We start from the raw sequence: 22,553 nt of genomic DNA on the forward strand, positions 1-22,553 counted from the left end.
CGAGTTTTGCTCTTTGCATTATCATTTGAATTACATGGTGCCACCATTTGTTGCTAGCACACTTTTAGGATACAGTAAAACTGTAAGGAAATTCCAAACTGTCTTTCAGACTGATTGAGGAATTTTGTTCAAACTAATTGCTTGGCGTACGTATAAATACGTACGTAATAATACGTTGGTAAAATACGATGATACTTAAAGCACCAATAAGAAGAGATGGGCATCAAATTGTTTATAATTTTAGATGTCCATGGATGATTAGTGGAGTTAGGTGTGGTCAGGGAAGATACAGACTTTCTGGGTGTTAGTTTTGAGCCAAACAAGTGCGATATAAGGACAATATTTTTACGCTATTTTTAGATTTTGCAGGGAAATGTTGAAAATAAATCATCTCAGAAAAGGAAATCTGTATCTTGGGTATAATTTAGGAGTTATCATTTAAGCATAAAAGATTTTTATTGTTGGTAAATAAGAAACTAATGGCCTAAGATTTTTATTGTTGGCAAATTGCTGCGCTTAATGGCCAATTTTTTTAGCTTTTGAATTCTTCGAAACGTTTTAATATTTGTATCAAGTTGCAACGGGAATCATGTCAGCTCCAGTGGAATTCATATAATGTTTGCAAAATATTAATTTTAATTTTCGATGGGCAACTATTACTGCTGTTAAAAACTGATTTGCTCTGTGAAAGGTAATAATGAGTTGCCATTCGTTTGCAATTTTGTGGCTATTTTAGATGAAATGCCGGTTCTCTTTGTTTTGAGATATATATTTTATACGATTATATATTTTTTCTCGCATAAGAAGTATACAAAGAGAAAGCATTGCAATCGTCGGAAAATTTGAACTTGAGATTTTAACGATCCTCCATGCTTTGGACCTATCTGAGTTCGAAAAACAAATTTATGGAATTATGTTTGTCTATCTGTGAACATGCTAACTTAAAAATGTGTTGAGTTGAACAGATGAAATTTGTTACACGATCTTCATACCGAATATTTCGATTTTTTAAATCAAATTTTGAACGAAGTATATTCAGAGAAAATCTGTTTATCTAGCTCCCGAGTACATGCGAACATGATAACTAGAAAACATAAAGAGTTAGATAAAACTTGGTACACAGATTAAACAACTGTAATGTAGAATCATATAAATTCGAAACCAAATCTGCCAAGTGATTAACCGTCAGTCGGTTTTTATTTTTTCATGCATACAAGCCCGATAATTCAAAAACTCAATGATTTAATTGAACGAAATCTCTTATGCGATGTTGTAAGTATAATTGCGGTTTGATATCCAGTTTTATTTTCAATCGATTGTAAAAGGTATCCAAAATACATATTCGATTTTCCGGTACTTGATTATGAGTGACATAACTCTACTTAATACCGAAAAATCATCACAGATCGCATACTAGATGTATTGTAGTACAAACTCTAGATTCCTTCCAAGATCGATATTTAGTAACTATTGTTCTCCAATATCATGCAATTAATACAGAAGTACCATTTTTTTTACTGTGGTACGAAACATACAATTCTCATGTGTGGGATTCTGTAAATAAAATCTGAGCCTTCGTGGTATTCACAGTTTCGTCCAAGGGCCACGATTTTAAGAGAAGAGCGATAACATCCTTATTAGAGAGTATAAAGAAAGTTTTGAAAAGACTACTCCCACTGATTTATACAATAGAGCTTTTTCAATTTTAAGTTCTGCCGAAAGAAAGATTGCTCGAACCTATTCGATTGATTTTCAGATTGCTTGAAGATGTATGAACCTATTCGAACGTTAAGCATTAATTGTTGTATATCTTCTGAATAAGAACTTATTTAGGAAAGGTTCTAACCACTGAAAAATTGCTTTGATCAACTTAATTAAAACAACTGAATTATGCCTCAAGAGAAAGTAGGGAGAAGGCTTAATTACTGCTTTCTGAGTGAAAAGACGGGAAATGCCGAACACGAGATTATAAACCGTCGATGCTTACCAAAAGCATTCCCCGATAAAAGCCCTGAGCAAGTAATAAATACTCGTTACCCGAATGAGCTACTCAGATGTGTTGAGGGGCGCTATGCTTCCTGAAACTGGCGCCAGTTACGAGCAATAAATACAAACTAGAGAATTGCAATGATATGCGACTAAGAGGGAAAATATGAAACAAAGTCTTTGTGACTTGAATCTATCGCTTTCTGTATAGTGCTGATTTGAATATTATACTACATACCGCTAATTCCTATTTTAATTACGTATTTAAAAAATTTCTTAAAAAGTTATTTATTTTTGAGGAAAGTAACTATATTTAAAATATGCGCATTGATATCCTACTCTCGAAGAAAAAAGAATTATTTCTGGACACATTTCTTTATTTTTAAACGAGTTCAATAAGGTATAAATGTATGATTTTTGCAAATTTCTACATTATTCTTCTATGCTTTACTACTACATAATTAAAGTAAGTTTGAGGATACGATAATATTTAAAGAATTTTTGCCATATTTATTTGGCTAGTCTTTAGTGGAACATAATAAGTATTTAACTTGCAGTTATCTATAATTGGAGCCTCAGCTCCAAATAAATTTTGACTTTAGGAAATAAATTATATCATTCTATTTTCACGCATGGCAAAATATAATTGAATGAAATCGTGAAAAGATATAATACTTTTATTAAAAATTTAACCATCATAAAATTTTTAAACTCCTACAGTATATTTAACTCAAAATTTTCAACACCATTCATAGAAAATTGCGAAGAACATCACTTGATTTCTGATTAAAATAGCTAAGTGGGAAAGTACGAATTTTATTTGGAATGCCATGATAACTCAAAATTTATGTTCAACAGATAATTAACCTGCATATAAATTCTGTTTTCTTATTTAAAAGTTTTTAAGTGGCAGAGGAATTTTGCTTGATGATAGTTTATTAAAGAATTCTTCCCAATTTATTTAAAGATGATTTCCCAGTATTCTCCAATAATAAGATTAATTTGATGTTTTTGAATAAAGAAAAACAATATTATTTGAGGGGGAAGAATATATTTTCTATGATGATTATGGCTCGTTAAAAATACACATACTCAAAAATAAAACTAAATTTATTGAAAATAATTTTATTATATCCTGTATAAATATTTCCTACGGTTTAACCTGAATTTATAAACATTTCCAACATTTTAATTTTTAATTTATAATTCATTATTGTAAATATTTCAGTCTCTTAAAATAATTTTTTTCTGAACTGTTTTACCGGCTGGAACCGTGCAGTAGGAGTTAAAATTTAATTAAATTAATGAAGAGATTAAGTTCTGAAAATATTAAAATAGTGGGTTGTTTGTCATAAAAAGCAAAAGATACACAAAATTTCTAAACTCCTGGTCATCCAAAAATGAATTAAAAATTCTATTTTAATCCAGTTAAATAAAAGTGTATAAAACTTTAATGTTAAGTAGTTAGACGCGCTAGTTAAGAACTGAAAATAATAAATTTTATTCTAAAATGAAAATTGGGCATTTAAAAAGAACAAGAAATATTTACCATTGAGATCTTTTAAAAAGTTCTTGATAATATTCAGAAATGGGTTAACTCTAAAAGCATCACGTTGGAAGAAATTGAAATTCCTTGCTTATAAAGCAAACTATAAAGAAAGCTAAAGATAAGATATATTTAATATAGAGAAACTTCTAAAAAGCGTCTTCGATATTGTCGAAAATTAATCAAAACTTCAGTAGTATGAGGAACTGCATCAATTCATTGATGAAAACCGATAAGTAGAATACAAAATCTCGTTTTAGCGAGCGGATGACTTGGTTTCTTAAATTCTTAAAACTTTTCATTTGATTCCTTTTTCTTTTACAGGCGCTTTCCTGCACCTACCGTCTGTATAATATATGAGATATGTACAGTATATATATATACACACATATACCTCCAATATATTTTTTCAAGGCCAGTCGATATGGATCTTTTATCCTATTATCGAATGTCTGAAAAAAAAATGTAAATTGCCTTTTATTGACTAAAAAGCGATGAAAGGAAGAGACGTACTTCACTAATCTTTCCCAAAATTTCAGTTGTAAAAGTTATATCTTCTCGTATTCTAAAAAAATGTGAGGACAAGAGGAGAAGAATTTTTTATATATAAAAACTTTGATTAGGAAACACAGTATGGAAAAGACTTCTAAATGCTTCTTCGTTGAAAAGTTGTAAATTAGAAAATCCAATTCAATGCGGTTCGAAAATTGTAGATTGTAAGAAAGAATAAAAAATATATATTTTTAAGAACATATTTGCATTAACATGCTAAAAAGTAGAATTTTTTTAAAAAAATTTTTACTTATTAATTTCTATTTTTTTTTGCTATAAATATATGTAATTTGGAAATCGGTTTTTTTTTCAAATTCAACTTTGTGTTACCGTTGCTATTTAAGTCGATGAAAATTAGTTAAGATCTTAAAATTTTGTTTATCATTACATACAATGTTACAAAACTTTTCACCTCAGCTGGAGAATTACAATTTTATCCATTTGGAAATGTTGAAGGGAGGTTCCAAGGGTATTCGAAAAATACTATAAAGTAGAGTACTTTATTTATTTATTATTTTTTTCTGAATCTAGCTTTGGGCAGATTCGCCAAATACAGCCAAAATAGCTAAATATTTGGTCGCCAAACCTGCAATTTTACAGCACGAGAGAGAGCACCGACCGTAAAAGTTGTTTTCCAACATTTGTTGTTTTCTTGCAAAAAAGTACTTACTATTCATAAGTGACTTCAAAAGGAAAAATAAGTAATTGCATTTTCAGAAAAGTCTTTCTAATTAGCATTAATCCCCTATTTTTTTCAAGAAATTCAAGACGAAAACTGGAGATTAATTTAAGATTTAAAAATGCATGAAGATTCTAGTCAATTAGCTTACTTTTTGTCCTACATTTGGATCTGAATGATCTCATGTGAACATCGTCGAATTTTCTTTTCAAAATAATTGGAGCTTGAAATTTGTTTCATTTGTTTGGAAGTCATATTTTTCTATTGTAAATAAAAAGTATTTATTATAATTTTTTTCAATATTGGTAGAAAATTAGCTCCCCTAAAGAAAGATGGGTTTCTTTTTTATATTTAATTTTCAAATTTATATCAATGCCCGTTTCCAGTATTAACAGATATTTGCATTAGAGGAGATAATGATTTTCATTAGGAATTCAGTTTAAATACTCGAAATTAAATATTTAAAAAATATTTAGTTTCGAGTAAATGAATTCAAACATGTTATGAACATGAGAAAAGAGATGGCAAAGAAGAAGAACGAAAAAAAAAAAAAAAAAAGAGAGAGAGAGAGAGAGAAAGAGAGAGAGAGAGAGAGATAATTTGAAGTTTTTAACAGGTATCGAAACAAGATATTCATTCTAAATAAGAATTAGTTTTAAAAGTCAAATAAATTAAAAATTACGTTTAACTAATACAGTCTTAAAGACTTGAAAGGGACAATAAGCATCCTATGCTTGCTTGCTCCTTTTAACTTATACATTAATTCTATTATCTCTATCCGTGATTCTCAGCCGATATAAAGCTTAGAGTGGTGAATAAATGTCATTGCATTGGTTTTTTTTTATGAAGGTCAAAGAAACTATACTATGCATTGAAATATAACGTTTGCTTTAAAAGTTGAGTTTACTGAAAATTTTAGTTCTCATTTCGAAATAATTAATTTAATTCAGTTAAGATAAAAATGAAGTTATTCATCATATAAAAAGCAATATTAACACAATTTTCCAATAGGATAAAAGAAATTGAAATTTCCGAAAACAGCAATGAATAGTTTTGATTTTTTTTTCGCATTATTGTGAGCACGAGAATTCATGTTCATGCTCGATGTGGAAATGTTTCTCGTACTGTTCCTGTATTTTAACAAGGGCTGCTTAAGTTTCTGTATTTTCTATTTGAAACCAACAATGATTAAAAACCATCATACGTTGGCATGTGAATAGGTGAAATTCTCTTACTCTTTTGTTTCCAATAAAGATGTGGTTAATATTTGCCTTCCCTTAGTGAAAACAAATACTTACAATATTTTTTTGTTATATGAATTTAACGAATCTTAAAGAAAAATAAATTATTACTACAGAATATTTGGGTAATAATGAAGGATAAGTATTCATTAACTTCTTAATAGCAGTTCACATGCATTTATTTAATCATCAGTGATATAAACAAAAAAATTACATTTATTATAATAATGACCAAGGAAACATATCATTTCTAATTTAAATCTGAATGTTGAGAAGATGGTAATATTGATCGGTATCATCGTCTTTGATATTGTGTCAGCCTCGAATAGAACAAAGTCTAGTGTGATTCGTTTTCATTGATCGTTATTGATATATGTATGAGCCATTATCATTAGCATTGTTGCAGGAAAAGTAGAAGCACAGATTTCTTACAATTAAAAAGTTAATTTTAATAAGTTAATAATTAAATGTTCAAATGTTAGATTAATAAAAGGCGATGGCGATTCTTCTATAAGGAGATAAATTTTTTATATATAGGAATAAAAGATATATTGAAGACCACTTTTTGTAGAACTCTTGAAATTTCTACTAGAATAGTTTTTTTAATGAACCCTTCAAGCTATATAAAAATGAAAGAAAAAATGCATATGCTTAACTTTATGTATTAAAGAAAAAAAATCTAGCCAGTCATCATATTCTTTTCAGCAAAAGAGCTTCTGGAAATACTTTCAACAAAAGATATATCTTTTTTAAAGCATCAGCCTTTCTCAATTGTTTTAAGCTCGTTTTTTTACAACGATTTCCAAATGCATCATTAAGTCTCTTATCAGTTTGAATATCTATTTTTAACTCGTCGGAGAAGTCTTTATAGCCCTTCGCTCTGTATTGATTTCTGTAGTCTCCATGAAAAACGTGCAACTTTAAACAGAACTATTAATATTTTGATTTAAATATATTTTTGAAATTTTAAATAAGGAGGGTAATTAGATAATTTTAATTGTTTTGCATTTCTTGAAAATTTTTATGATGTTTTGTTTTATAAAAGTTAAAAACTGTTTTTGTTAGATATGGAAGTGGTGAAGGTCAGAAGCTGAATGATTATTGTTAATTTTAGGAGTGGTTTGTCTAAATATATTTGTTATATATACTAATCTTATCCCATAATTTGTAGTACCATCTACCATAGTTTAAATTGTGGATACATAAATAATCCAGTAATCAAAAAATTTATTAAAAATTGGTGGAAGGTATCTATGTTTCAGAAAATTCTTATATTGTCTCTATCTTTTTGTTTGAAATCTCTTTAAATATTAAGTAATAAAATTCGATGATCTCGAAATTACACTATATTAATGATGAAATAAAATTTCGAAAAGTTAATTCTGTTTATTTTTGTTATTTCTGTGAGCGCATACAATTTCTTCATCTACAGTATCACCTGTCGGATGTTCTGTATAAATTGTGTACAAAGCGATTGGACAGTTTCTCCCATCGACTTTCTTGACACAGTAAGGCGTGTTTATTGCTTCGAAATATCGGGAAGAAAATTGAGTTACGATTTTGCACAATCCTCTTTTTCAATTTTTTAAACAAATCTACAAATTTGTGAAAAAATTACATATTTAACGGGATTTATCAAAATTGTTGAGAGTTTGAGCCAACCTGTTCACGTACATATGAATATATGCCTGATAGACACTCAGACTTCAGCGGATTGTAGAAGTTTATATAGTTCTACAATTTTAGTGATAAAACGATATACCAAATATCCATTTTGTTTATTCCATTTTCGATTTAGTATGTTTACATACATACAAATATTCAGACAGATCTTTCACTGAGGAATTTTGTTTAAAATTTATCAGAAATCTACGCATTTGTGGAAGATTATGTTCTAATTTTCATTCGTATAGATCTTTAAAGTTTGTCATCGCGTTCACTTACAGACTGACATAATGGGATTTTTAGATTTATCAGGTCTAAAATGGGGAGAAGGTATCAAAATCTCTAACTAAATTTTCGGATGATTTCAATACTTCGTTTTCATATATTTTGTATGTAAAATATATGAAAATATATGATCTTAAAAGGAAGATTAAAAAATTGATTATAGCCACAACAAGGCAAAAAATTTTTGTTACAGATGCAACGATCGCAATCCATTTATTCTGGTGGAAACGGCACGTGAAAAGTACGACACCTTCTGAAAGCAGTTATTGAAAGATATCGAAGGATCTTGAATATACTCATTTATCCTATAAGGCCAGTTATTATTTTGAAATTAAAAGAAAATAACAATGATATGACAAGTAACTTAACTTACATGATATTCATATAAGATTATCACCTCACGTTAAAGATTGGACGTCACGATTGAACAATAATTTGGCACTCATGTTCCCGAAACTTACCTCTTTGAATTTACTGACGGGAATTATCAGTTGACCGGGCATTTTTTTTCCTCTAATGACAGGTCAACGTGAATTAATGAGAATGTTTCTTGTTGCCAACATTAGTAAAATGAGATATTTGTTTAGTGGGAAATATTGTTTGTCTAGTATATTTAACATTACTTTTTTAATACAAAAATTCACAGATAATCTGTATATCCACAAATGTGGACAGAAATAAGTAAAATTTTAATGACATTTGTTTGTTACCATTTTCATATAGTTCTTAGTGTGTGTGTGTGCTCAAATAAGTAAGTTGATCTTAAAAGAAAGAATATCTTGACATTGCACTTGGATTATTCGAAACTGTTTTGCAGCAGTTTGATTGCGTAAAATTAATTAAGCCATCGTGTTTCGGAAAGGAACTGATTGATGCTCTCGTTAAATTCTACGCTAATTTGATTTTGAAATCCATTGTATGTCTTGTATTAGCTACTCGTAGAATTATATCAAGGAAAGGCGTGACTGGAAGCGAGATAACTTACTTGGTGATCAGTGCCAAGTAATCAAGTTAATGACGACATATGAATCCCATAACTGTGAGGGAGGGAGGAAATAGTGAGAACTCAAGATTTTTCCCCCTGTACTTCCCCGTATCCGAATTTATTCAAACTGCAATCAACCATCGTTTAAATTTCAGAATACTACGCCTAGATATTATTTACGTTTCCAAATTTTGTCACGGATTAGTGTGATTCCTGTTTGCTTCCAGGCTGAGTGACTGATTCATCTAGAAGTGAAGTATCTCAGAAAAACTTTTTATTCGAATGTTCATAATGGGTAAAAAAATTTGCAATATTTTGACACCTTATTTAAATCTATTTTTTAATTAAATTTTTTTACAGGCTAAGGGTTGAAATCTTTTATCGAGAATATGAATAAAATAAAATGTTTTATTATAATAATTACCAAAAATTATATCGAGATGAAATAAAAATCATCTTATAAATATCTTTAGTTGGAAATTCAGGTGAGGGAAAGAGGACCTCAAACCTATATCATCCAAACATTGTTTAATCCCTCTGGTGGCGATGAATCCAGATGAATGGCGAAAGAATGATATTTATTCTTGGATATCTAAACTTAATGTGTTTGTAAAATTCACCACAAAAAATATGTCACTCTTTAAACGGAAAATGTGTGTATAATTAGAACACAATTTTATTAGCTTTATTTGTTCTGATTTTGGAGAATAAATGGTTAAAGCACAAAGGTATCTGGCCTCGATAGTTTCATTATATTTAAAATTAGTAGACGAGCAATGGGTGCTACTGTGACATCATGAATGTTAGCGCAATCAAAATCACAACAACATAAAGCAAATTAGAACAATATTAATACATTTATTTTTCTTCGTGAGAATGGCATTGTTTTGTGCACTACAGACACTAAAAGTCAAAACAAATAATTAAAAAAAATATAAACAAGCGCTTCTTTGTTTCGCATGAAAGAATTTTTTTTGTTTTATAATTGAAGCAATCCTAATGCAGAAGTTTTATTTATACCCTATTGTTTAATTTATATCCTTTAACAAGATATTTTAGCTAAGCCAAAGTAAATATTACTTAATCGAATATTTTAATTATAACAGCAATTTTTTAAAAAAAGCATTAAGTTTCTCTAGCAGACATTTTCTTCCAAATAATGTCAGGATTTGACATCAAACATTTTTTTGTTTTGTTTTAGTATGATTTAAATAAAAGCTATCTTTCGTATGCATTATTGAATTTTTTTGATATTCTATAATGCTTCATTGACAAATTATTTATCTGAAAAGATAAAGAATTTAAATTGTAGTATTTCTTTTTCGAATCCACATCGCATGACTTGGCAGTTGCAAAGCTGAGATTGGTTATACTTCTTTTCATGCCAATAAATGGCAAATTTGAGTATAGCGAATCCAAAAGGTTTATGGTAGTCGTAGAGGAGCAGAGAAGTTTTTTGACGCGGATTGAGGAGTCAAGCTTTTTCTTATGTGTCTGTGTGCGTGTATGTGCATGTGTGTTCTGGGCGATAGCTTTGTGCATTTGAATCTCTCTGAAGAAAATCGAACTATTTTTTTTTCAGCACTAAGTCTTGATTTGTAAGGATATTTAGTCTAAATAAAAGCAATGCAACTTAAAAACTGGAATTCTCATTATGGAATGATTCCTTCATCACCATAGAACTATTACTTGAATGTTCAAGATTTATGATTACAGAAAATGTCTTCCTGAGGGGAATAAATATATTTGCTCGTGAACTCACAAATTATAGCAAATCATTGACAAAAAGCATTAAAGCATTTCTTAACTGAATCTCTCACTTCTCATAAATTTGACCAAATGCGTCAATGTAAATGCAGGTTCACTTAACCAAGTCGATTTACTTACTTTGTATGAATTAGCCTATGGTCGATCTGAGATACTTATGACCACTTATGATACTTCATCTGAGATCGATAAGAGATTCATACATGAAGAAAGAATTCAAGCTTATCAAATTTAGAATATACCGATGTTTTTTGTTCTATGAAGGGATTACATCTAGGATTTGAATCATAATGCAGATATAATCATAGCAATTGCTCCAACTATTTATTGCTAACTCCATCCTCATAATCAACAATCGGAAGAAAAGATTTGAATACACTGCAGAAGGAGACTCGAAGGTTTGCTTGTATAAATTACAACTGCCCCATTTGATTTTCCTTCTTAGCATGGTCAATATCTGCTTGAAACTAACTACTACGCGAAGCATTCTCATTGTTACACTCGAAGGATGTATTAAAAGTGGGTTTATGACGTATTTCAAAGAAGTGAAGGCGCAAAATATAATTTCAGAAGATTTGGATATCTACATTTTGGACATGCACGTGGGTATTGAGCAGGCATCAACGGTTGCGAAATTGTTTTAACCTGTTTGGCGCGAAATGGATTGTTGCGTAAATGTTGCCATATAAAATATGTCATATAGAGCAATTTTGCCCACAAAAATGAAATTTTAAGCTTTCTTTAAATGGAAAAATTTTACCCCTATCCTTGCTTATAGTTACAGTCATTTGTAATCAGTGGAATAACTTTGAATAACCTTTAATTTGAATAATAATTTTGAATAACTTTACTTTATAGAGTTTTCTTTTTTTTTTTCCTGAGCAGTTTGTTAACTGATTGCAGGGCCAGCGAGAGCAGTGATGGGCCCCTGAGATGTCGACACCTACCAGACAGAGGTCCCTGCGAGAGAGAATCCAGTCCGCTTCGAGGGGAATCGGCATCTCCTGGCAGTGAGTTTCCTCAGATATTTTAACAAGCTGATCGGGAATATAGTACGATTTGAAAGTCCATTGTGTGTAAATAGACATTCCGTTGCCGTCTGCTGCATTGTTGGAAATTATAAATCCAGAAAAATATCAAAAACGCATTCGCTACAAATATCAAATATAATAATGGCCGAATGTTACAATTTCTCAACAAGCTATCTTTGAAATTCTTGAATTTTATGGGACTTGTTTTGAATACACGTTTGGTGAAAAATTGTCATTCAAGAAAATGAGCCAAAATCTTGCTATAAAGACAGTGTACGAAAATCACGCAAAAATCTAACTATGGTACAATAACTTAGAGTCACCAAATGGTAAAACAGGTGTAATATAGGCCATTTTATGTTTTATCGGTGACTCAATTGTATTGACTTTTTAAGCTATCAGTCATAGTTTAGCTATAAAATTTCTACATTTGTATTTAAAGATGTTTTAGATTGTGATGATATCAGATGTATCATTTGAGAACAATTAAATGAGTAATATAATTAGATATTATTTTTAAAATTCTTTTATTTCAGAATTAGAATCTTTCTAAATTAATTTCTCTTTATAACGAAATAGCGAATATCATTTGCATTTTACCAGATTATTACAGAAATATTTTTTGGAGGAATTAAATAGCCCTTTAGTTTTAAAGAATATTTTTTGGGGGAATTAAATTGCCCTTTAGTTTTAAATTGCGGTTTCGTGTTCAGGTTCATTTTGAACGATGTTAAATTTAAGTCAAAACAAATGTAATAAAAATGACATCTGAAAAATTTGTTGTAAAGCAAACCATAGAATTTTACTGGCTTGATGCGTTTCCATATTAAATATTTATTTCAAAGTTTCATGTTTCATCATTTTTATCTTTTCTTTCTAATTAAGGCCTTGAATGTGACAACTAAATGAACTCGAAAATTTGAGTTGAGACGCTAGTACTTTTGAAAAATAAGACTACAATTTTTGAATAAGAACAATTGATTCCCTTTCCATCCTTGCTACAAATTCAAAATAAAGTACTTCAAAATACGAGAAATTGGTCACGTTTCAATGACTCTCGTGGTTCATGAGTCTATTATACCCTGTTCCGTCCACAAGCCATTTCAGTTTATTGCTGTTTCTAATTCCTTTACTCACAAATTCTATGCAATAAAATTCTTTGTTTATAACATTGAACTTAGCATAAATGACGTCCGCAAATGATACTGATTTGTGGAATTTTCTTTCTTCTTTTGGAAACGAATTTAAAGAATAGCTGAAAGATATCTTCTCTGTCCTTTGTATTATTATGTTGAATTGAGTGAAACTTTTGAAAGTAATGAAACCTATTCGAAACTGAATTATTACTTTAAAAATGTTTTAGAATCAACATAAAAAATAGCATTACTGATGAGAGTTTGAAAAAAATTTCGAGAAGAAAGTAGAGTTTGAAAAAAATTTCGAGAAGAAAGATTTGTTCGAATGCATGATGCGCTTCTCAAATTTTTTTTTGAAAAACTACATTAAAAACATTCTGGCTTTTTTGAAATTCTTCAATGTTCTCATCGATAGCTTTTAAATTATAGATCAAATTAAAATTTAAAAAAAAAGAAATCTTTTAACTAAAAAATGATAAAATAAGTATTTTGTAGTAAAGGAATTTATGAAATTTCTGAGGCGCATTAAAAAATACTTTTATTATAATTCTATGATTGAGGTCTCCTTTATATATTCTATAGTATATTCGTTCTATTATTTCATAACTTTTATTGTCATCTATGTTGAACACCTTTCTGAACAGTTTCTATATTCTGATGCATAAGCTGTGATACAGTTAAACACTATTAAAAACTGCTCTAGAGACAGATTTTCAATAAAAAATAAAATGCCTTACTTCTTTTCAGATAAATTTTTAAAAATTTTACAAGTTCAAAAATAAAAATTTTGCTGATAATAACTCTTTTCTGAGACGATTCATTATCATCAGCATATCGATAAATATATACGCATGAATTTAAATTAATTTATCTAGATATCTATTATTCAAATAATAAAATTATTCAGATTTCATAATTAATCTTAAGAAATAAAATGAATTTACTTCATTGAAACTGATTAAAAATTATTATTTTCTTTATTTTCAAAATATAATGAATTATCATAGTTCCAAATTATTATTCTTCGAATTTTAACTAATATTTCCCTAATTCTACTCATTCTAATTTTCAATCAAAGAACAGAAGAAAATAAATCAGATTTTAATAATAAAAACATAACAGAAAAATTGCTGAAATGATATCGCAATATTTTCTTTCATCAGCAAAAAATAAGAGACATTATAAGAAATAACAGACTTTACTTGAGAAAACGATATTAAAATTGGATAAGTTAATATTTTCAAATCTTTCAAATCTCTTAACAGACAATTACGCGTATCATTGATATTTGGACTTTACCAAATATTTTTTAACAGTGACATTCATTAATTCATTCTTAAGTCATCCTCACGAACTATCGTTCTTAAAGATCTTGTTCCGAAACGATTCTATCGGAATAAATAAATTCTAAGATGAATGCCTCCTTCCTGTCTGGCGAAGGCGTGGCGCTTTAATATTTCGTGTAAAAAGGCAGCGTGCTGAGCTGGTGAAAAATGATTTCCCTAATGCTTGCGTGTGTTTTGTAGGGGGAAGAAGTCGAAGAGTTATCACAGTAAGGAATCTCTGGCAGAAGCTCAGTCGTAAGTATCTGGAAAAGTTTTTAGTAGCCTTCGAAAAAACGTATTCTGCCTCTTTCCCGCCGTTTTTCGTTTCATTCTAATTTTCTCTTTTTAAGGATAACGAATGATAAATGCTTGGAATAAAAATTTGGTTTTTTATTTTTATATCGCCAAAGTATTCGAGTGGAATTTTGTTTTTATCCTTTTTTTTCTTTCTAAATGCTTTTTCTGGTCGAAAAAGAAGGAAATTAAATCGTTCTAGTTGGAAGCTAATACATTTAATCCTAACGATTCAATTAAGTCAGTTGCTCAGATATCTATTCTACGGAATCGTTTAATTTTTTTTTCTATTTTCAATTTGTGAAGATAATAAAAAAGTAAGACGGGAGGATATGTTTTTTCTAATATACCTTATTTTTTTTTTCATTAGCTCTTTAGTAGCCCTGGATTTGTTTTTGTGTGTTTTTGCATAGTGTAAAATGTTTAACTGCTATTATGTAGGCAACTTTAAAACTTATTTTAACCAATTGTTTAATCATTGGTAACTCTTAATTATTTCGATATTATTAGTTAATGTCTATGTATTTAAAGTACATTGTGTAAAACAGTATTAAATATTATGTCTTTATTAAATACTATGTCTTTATCCTTATAAAATGTTTTGGGTAATGAAATGGAATCTTTCAGTTCTATTTTACTGTACTTTTTTTTCAATATGAATAGAATGCCAAAAAATGAATTATTGAAAATGAAAAATTATTATGCTTCAATTAAATAGTTTTTAAAAATTATAATCTGACTAAAAATAATAAGCTTTTAAAAATTATTATATGTTTTAGTAAATTATGTTTTTACATATTAAACTTCAATGTTGTAAAGGCTACTACTAATATAATATAATTTTTTAAAATATTTTTTCTAATAATCTAGTATGTATGTTTCTATTTGGAGTGTAAAATATAGGGCATATGACAAAAAACATTGGCTCGAAAGACCATAATTTATATGGTACATTAAAATATATCATGTTATAAGTATTATTACTGATACACATTTGTATCATTAACAGATTTTAATTTTTAGAATTAACTTAATAATTAATAAAATCACTTATTTACTAGAATTTTAAAATGACGTCTAAATGTTTTTGAATTCAGATATCTCTCGAAAATTCTCTATCTTTCTTAACAATAAAATTTTTTGAAAACTTAATAATTAATTTAATTAAAAATTCATATTCAAAATTGAAGTAGAATTTCCTTTTATCTTATTTATTTGAATGTCGGCAGTGTAGAGCTAACTAACCAATGTAGAGTTATTATGTCGGTATATTGTTAAAAATGATCAAACCTTTGCTGATTAATAAGTGAATGTCATTAATAAATGCTGTCTGTGCTCAAGAATTTTTAAACGTCAACCCTGTGTCATAAAAAACGTACAGAGAGTTTATAGTAAGTACCGTATATGTTGACTTACATGATTTTTTCTATTATGACATTTGAAATTAACAAGAATGCATTAACTAGGTTTTCTTCTGATTTAATAACTTTTAGCGATATAGCTTTCGATATATTTGTAACAAGAGAAAAGGCGTATCACACTCATAATAACTACAGAAATTTTTTAAAAATATATTTTTTAAGATTAGACAATAGCTTGTAGAGTTAGTATTGAATGCGTGAAACTCTCTCAATTTAATCCAATTTATTTACTTTTAACGTTACTGTCTATCCATTAATATTTAATGGAAGAATAATGCAACATAAATTCTATCTTAAGTAGAATTTCCATTAAAAACTATGAATTGAATGTCGTTATTGAAAAAAGAATAAAATATTGCTGACAAAGAACGATATTATGTATAATAGAAAAAAAAAAAAAAAAAGGCGCGGAGTCTACAATGATAAAGGGAGAAGAAAAATACATCGTAACATTAATTAATAGTAATAACCAGAAAGAAAATCAGTATAAATCACTATTTGTCGTATTAATTTTTTAAAACTTATAATGGCTTTTTAAAATTTTGCTTTCTTTACTTTTACTTTTGCTAATTATTTAAAAAAAATCTAGGCGAAGAGATAGGCTGACCCTATTAAGCGTCGTGATTCGGAGTTTAAAAAGCACTGAAATGCGTTTTAATTTCAATTCAGATTTAAGATAAACAGCATGAATTTCGCTGAGGTTTTAATGAGGGAACTGTATGTATAATCCTGTGATCCTTTTGTTTTTCTTAGGAGTGAGGGAGACCAAGAAGCCAAAAATGAAGAGCCAAGTGCGGCCTTCAAAGCGGAACCGAGCAGAGTCCCGGATGCTGGCGCGGCCACCGAGGAAGGTAGACCCTTTTTATTTATCTTCCACCGACGAAGCTTTACGACTCTCCTTAATAACTACCGGCTATCTTCCAGGGACTTACATCTAATCAGATTATAGGAGAGCCCGCTTGATTGATTAGAGCTATTCGATCTAAAATGCAGCACTCTTATATGGAGTCGCTTGATCTTTCGAAGGCTTATACTGTTGTGTTCAAGTGAGATTAGCAAACAAAAGAAAAGTTTAAGAACAACATGCGTTTATGAATGTTAGATTGCTCTCCAGATAAAAAAATTTGTACATTCGGTAAACTAAAAAGCAGACTTTCAATCGACTGATCTAACCTTTTATTGTTGATTGTTTCTATTATTGTTCAGTTTTATCATATAAATATTGGAATCGCTGTGGAGGAAAACAATATATTCACTCTAATATGTGTTTGATAAAACTGAAGTTTTCACTCATTTTGCCGAGTCATTTAAGACTATTCAATTTTTGTCAATTAGTTGAAAAATGATGGGCTTGGAAGTCTCTTTGCCAGATTAATCGGAAAACTAATTTGTCCTATATTACATATACAACAATAAATGTTCCATTTTAACACTTTTTTTTAATTCAACAAACAAAAATAATTTAGAAGAAATGTTCAGAAAACATTCAGAAAAACAGCAGAAATTTATGTTATAAAGATTTCGTTTAGTACAGAGAATCTGCTATTAAATTTCTAGATATTGTATTATTCTATTTTTTTCTATTATTCCTTCTATTTTGTTAAATACAAGGTGATCAAAATTAAAACACCCCTAATTTGAACTCTCTATACAGCGAACTACTAAGTGTAAAGGCTCCAAAGTTGCTGAACATACTATTCAAGACATGGGGAGATGGATTACGCGAAAAAAAGAAATTAGTTCCAGAAACACCGATAGATGATGCTGCACAACAAAAAACATGCTGAAAAGACACAAATAACCACAAAAAAAAAAAAAAAAACACGACATGCGATATGGAAATCCTTCTTCTAATTTCTATTGCTGATATGAAAAAAAAGAAGATAAAAAAAGTGAAGAAACTGAATGTCATTGTAACTGCAATTTTGCACTATAAGCACAAAAATTTGCATAAACCCTTGATTTGCTGCTACTGTTGTAGGTATAAAAGAGATGAAGCTGGGAAAATGTCATTCTTATCAACAATGGCTTCACGCTTTGCTTGTGAAGTAGTTTTATGAAAACAAAAAAGAAATGCTGCAGCTACACTTCGAGCGTTTCGTTAACTTGAGAATTCACGCAAAGGACCAGAAGGTACCAAAACATGCGCAAAAATTGTGTTGCTTATAGTGCACACAGTGCCAAATGCAACAGCGTCAATGTCTTGATTCAATTATCTTTATGCAAGATGAAGCACCTCCACATATTGGACTCTGTGTACCACAGTTTCTTCGGCAACATTTTACTAATGTAGAATAATTAGTCGTGCGTTTCCGGCAACTTAACTATCTTGTTCTACGTATCTTAAACCTTGTGATATTTGGCTTGGGGATATTTAAAAGGTCTTGCTTATTGAGGACGTCTAATAACCTTGGCAGATTTGAAAGATATAATTACTCTGCATTTGAGAAGCATCTCAATCAACCAATTACAATACACAGTTGAACAAGCTGTCCACAGAATGCAAATTTTACATTTGGAACCATATTGAGCAGTTTTCCTTGCATCGATAAGGTTCTTGTGATAGAATGTTTGATACGTTCGAATAAAATGTGCTACAAATGTGTATTTTAAATCTTTTCAGCATATTTTTTGTTGTACAATGCCATCTATGGGTGTTTCTGAAACTAATTTTTTTTCTCGAATAATCCATCTCCCCATGTCTTGAATAGAATGTTCACCAATTTTGGAGCCTTTACACTGAGTAGTTCACTGTATAGAGAACTCAGAGTAGGGGTGTTTCAATTTTGATCACCTTGTATATAACAATATTTTACATTTTTTTTTATTTAAGAAACAAAAATAATTTAGAAAAAAAATGTCCAGAAAATATAATAATTTACGTTATGAGGATTTCGTTTAGTACAGAGAATCTGCTATTAAATTTCTAAATAGTAGATTTTGACTATTTCCAAAAGCAGAAATACCCAACTTGGCCTAATTTCTAAAATAGAAATTGTTCTGAATTTTAATTTAATAACAGACCAGAGAAATATTTAAAAAATAAATGATAACACGCATTATCTATCCAGCATGTTCTATAAGAAAAATATTATGGCATTTTTATAATCAAACGATTCTTATTTTTTTGCCGCAATTTAACTTTTGAACTAGGGAAAACTGCTTGCAGGAGAAAACTTGTTTACTTAAGTTCCACCAGTTTCAACTATTCATTTTAATTTCAACATCTTAATACAACTTTCAATCTGGAGCTTTTCACTAAAAAGTACAAATAAAAAAAAAAAGAGTAGAATCTCCACTTCAGCTCAGCTTGTGGGGGTACTTGAGAATGAATGCGTCTACGGCAAGCAACTCGATTACAGGCGAAGAGAGTGCGCTACCGAAGATAGAAACTTAATTAGTTGGCCCAGAAGAGTGCTAGGAGGAGGCAGAAATCGACACCTGTGCAGTTTCAGGATTCTTCCATTGGAGCAACTTCTAATCGTTTGTCGGATATCTACTGCTTCGCTCAAAGAGATGAATAAGATGGGAATCCATACGTCGCCAGCTGCTTGGGGTGAGGGTTGGTAAGTGGAGAAATCTATTTCCTTCTGAGGAGAAAAGATTTTTGGTGGTTAAGCGATGCATTTTAAAAGCCCTTTGGCGAGAACTGGTGAGGAAATATTGGCAAAATCAGCTGATAGGCGAGAAAACAAAGAGGATGAAACTGGGTGGCGACGAGCAAAAGGAACTACATTTATAATTAAAATTTTAAGATGTAGAGATCTTTTTACAATGTTATAAAAGAGATTCTAAGGCTGCATTTATCAGCACTGGGTATTGCACTAATCATTTTTAAATATTGCAAATTATTTCTGTAGAAAGAAATCAAATAATTTTTTTTTGCAAGTTATATGCAGCAACAATGTTTTGCAAGTTATATGCAGCTGGTGATACCAGCGAAATAATCTGGTAAATTAATGATGCAAGTCGTATTATAATACACACAAGTAAAGATAACTGAAAGTAAAAAACAAACAAACATCCACGATTTTATATGTTTAAAAACGTAATATGGTGAATTCATCACATCGCTGTCACCTGCTAAAGAAAAAATACATTTTTTATTAGTGCCGCGAATGGTGAGAATTTATTAACAACTTTTCACTGAAGTATCAGGCTCTTTATATGAGCATATAAGGAACTGCTCGTTTATTGGTTATTTAAGAGCTGCTTTTATTACAGTTACAAAATGCATTTGAACGGCATTGAATAGAGGAAAGCAGGCTACACGAAAAATGTTTTTTTCCTAGCTAATAAACATGTTTAATTTCCGAAACTTCTACTCACATTCAAGCAAACGAATCCCTTTTAAACAAAATATTAAGAAGAATACTGAAATTTGTGAAACAGTATTAGATACAATAGAAAAATAATTCATGGAACCTTCGTTACAACTGTATATAATTTTGTCATGATTGCTATGCTGAAAGCTGAAGAAACACGGAAATTTTCACGAGGTTATCAATGGTTATGAGTATCTCAGTTGTAACTTACTTCCAAATATTGATTCCTAATATATAGAAATATATTTTATGATGTTTTGAAGTATGTCAAAACCTATAAATTCAACTTTTATCGAATACCACAAAAACAATTCGAACCAAGGATTTTTTTTACTTGTCAAAAAGTAGTTCGATTTGAACTAAAACGTGCCGCATGATTTTATTACCGACAGCGAGCTAGATCGACACGACTTCCTCTTTTAAGAGCTACTTATGTTACAATAACTGAATTCATTTAAATAATACAATGAAGGCCGACTGCACGGAGAGTGTTTTTTTAGCTGATAAGCATAGTTTTATTGTAATATAGTATAACTCACTAAGCAATTTTTTTACAAATATTAATTAATAGATATTCTGTGAGTCAACAAGTATTCTTGATACTATCTGATAAAAATAATTCAACATACGACTAATGATTTTTTGACAAAAACTTTGAGAATATTTTAAAATGTAATAGCATTGTTATAAAATGTCAAGAATGAACTCCATGTAATAGTATATTACTTACAAATATATGATAAAAATTAAAGCATATAAAAAGAATAAAGAAAAGTAAAAATTTAGAGTTTAAAAAGTTGGATATTTACGAAGTCGTTGTTTCAAAGATATCTATATATCTGTCAGTTTTGACCTTTTTCTTAAGGGCTATTAAAATATTCAAAGTACAATGATAGAAATCTAGTTTGGAACGTAAAAGTAATTTCGCAGAATGAAAGGTTTATATTACTTCGTTTTAAGAAACAGAACTTCTTCTTACTGCTTCATATCTGATAAAAAAAAATAAGGACATTATTTTCGAACAATGAAATGTGTCTTTGATAATGTATTTTCGTAATGGGAAAACACTTCTCTCAATCACAGAGTTTTGAACAATTTAGATGCAGCATTTACTGTGAAGTTAACTTTCTTTTAGGCAGATTTTATTCGTGCTACTTTTTAATTACATAAGTTAAATTTATTTATCCTTTTCAAGAATTGGAAAAAGTTAGTTACTGGGTCGTGGAGGGTTAATAAAAAATACTCTAACATTGTTATAGAGAAATAACATTTTTATTCCATTTCCTAAAACATATTTTAACAGCATTTGTATTATTTTTTATTAACAATATTTTTTATTATTTTTTAACATAATTATTTTCTAAATAGCAAATGTAATAAAGTTTGTGAAGCAAATAATCGAAAGGGAATATAAAAAAATAATAATTATCTCTTCATAAAAAAAGTGGACAAATTCTTAAGGCCGATGGAAAAGTGATATTAAAAAAAACCTAGAGTCACACAAGCACATTTATTCCAATTTTTTGTTTGCAACAGCTGTAATTATGTTATCTAATAATATGAAAACTCTTAGTCAAAAAGCATGAACTGAAAAATAATGTTCAAAAATATTTAAAAAAAAAATCTTTTAAAAGAAATAATATTTTTTAAATATTCATACTATTTTAAAGAAACAAACGGAACTTCTACTGAGTTCTCCTTAAGTACAAACTACTCATTGAGTGGAGGATAAATGTATACCTATTACAGAAATAAGTTTCTAATAAAATAGTTTGATAGAAATTTAATACTTCAAATTTCCTATGATAGAAAATAGTTAATCATTAGATAAACTTAAAAATTTTCCATGTGTCAATGAAAATAAAGAAAAATCATCATTCCTTGTTTCGCATTCTTTATTTAAAACTCTCTCTCACTTTAACTAAATCTGCAAACGTTTTTTCTGCGGCTCAGTTTATTTTTAAGGCTCATAAGATAAAAATCATAATTTTATTGATATTTGTATTCGAAGATTTAATGATTTCTTTGAAGAGTATTATAGATGTTTGAAAAAAAAAGATAATCACCATTTTACATTACAGACATGTTACCTAAATTTCATCATAAATTTAAATGTGTGATCTAATGCGTTAAGCTAAGCATACCTGAGGAATTTGAATCAGAGGAAAAAAACTGTTCTGTAAATTCGAATGATTCAAGAACTTGTAGAACACTTTGCAATCCAACATCGAATTGTTCCAAGTGATCTAATTGGCTGTTAGAGGTTTTCTTAACATTTCTCTCAGTGAAACACAAATATGAAACAGTCTTTGTAG

At 29.3% G+C, this 22,553-nt stretch overlaps 1 protein-coding gene across 1 annotated transcript in view; it reads left to right on the top strand.

The window, feature by feature from the left end:
• Window positions 1-22,553, top strand: part of LOC129965360 (nuclear receptor coactivator 7-like) — a 131,985-nt gene that overhangs the window by 20,409 nt on the left and 89,023 nt on the right. Inside the window, exons 2-4 of the mRNA XM_056079189.1 lie at window positions 11,610-11,716; window positions 14,400-14,453; window positions 16,667-16,764. Of these exons, the coding sequence (XP_055935164.1) occupies window positions 11,640-11,716; window positions 14,400-14,453; window positions 16,667-16,764 (229 nt within the window). The 5' untranslated portion in view covers window positions 11,610-11,639. The remainder of the gene's footprint in view (window positions 1-11,609; window positions 11,717-14,399; window positions 14,454-16,666; window positions 16,765-22,553) is intronic.

This window comes from Argiope bruennichi, chromosome 4 (genome assembly GCF_947563725.1).
Source record: "Argiope bruennichi chromosome 4, qqArgBrue1.1, whole genome shotgun sequence".
Classification (NCBI taxonomy): Eukaryota; Metazoa; Arthropoda; class Arachnida; order Araneae; family Araneidae; genus Argiope; species Argiope bruennichi.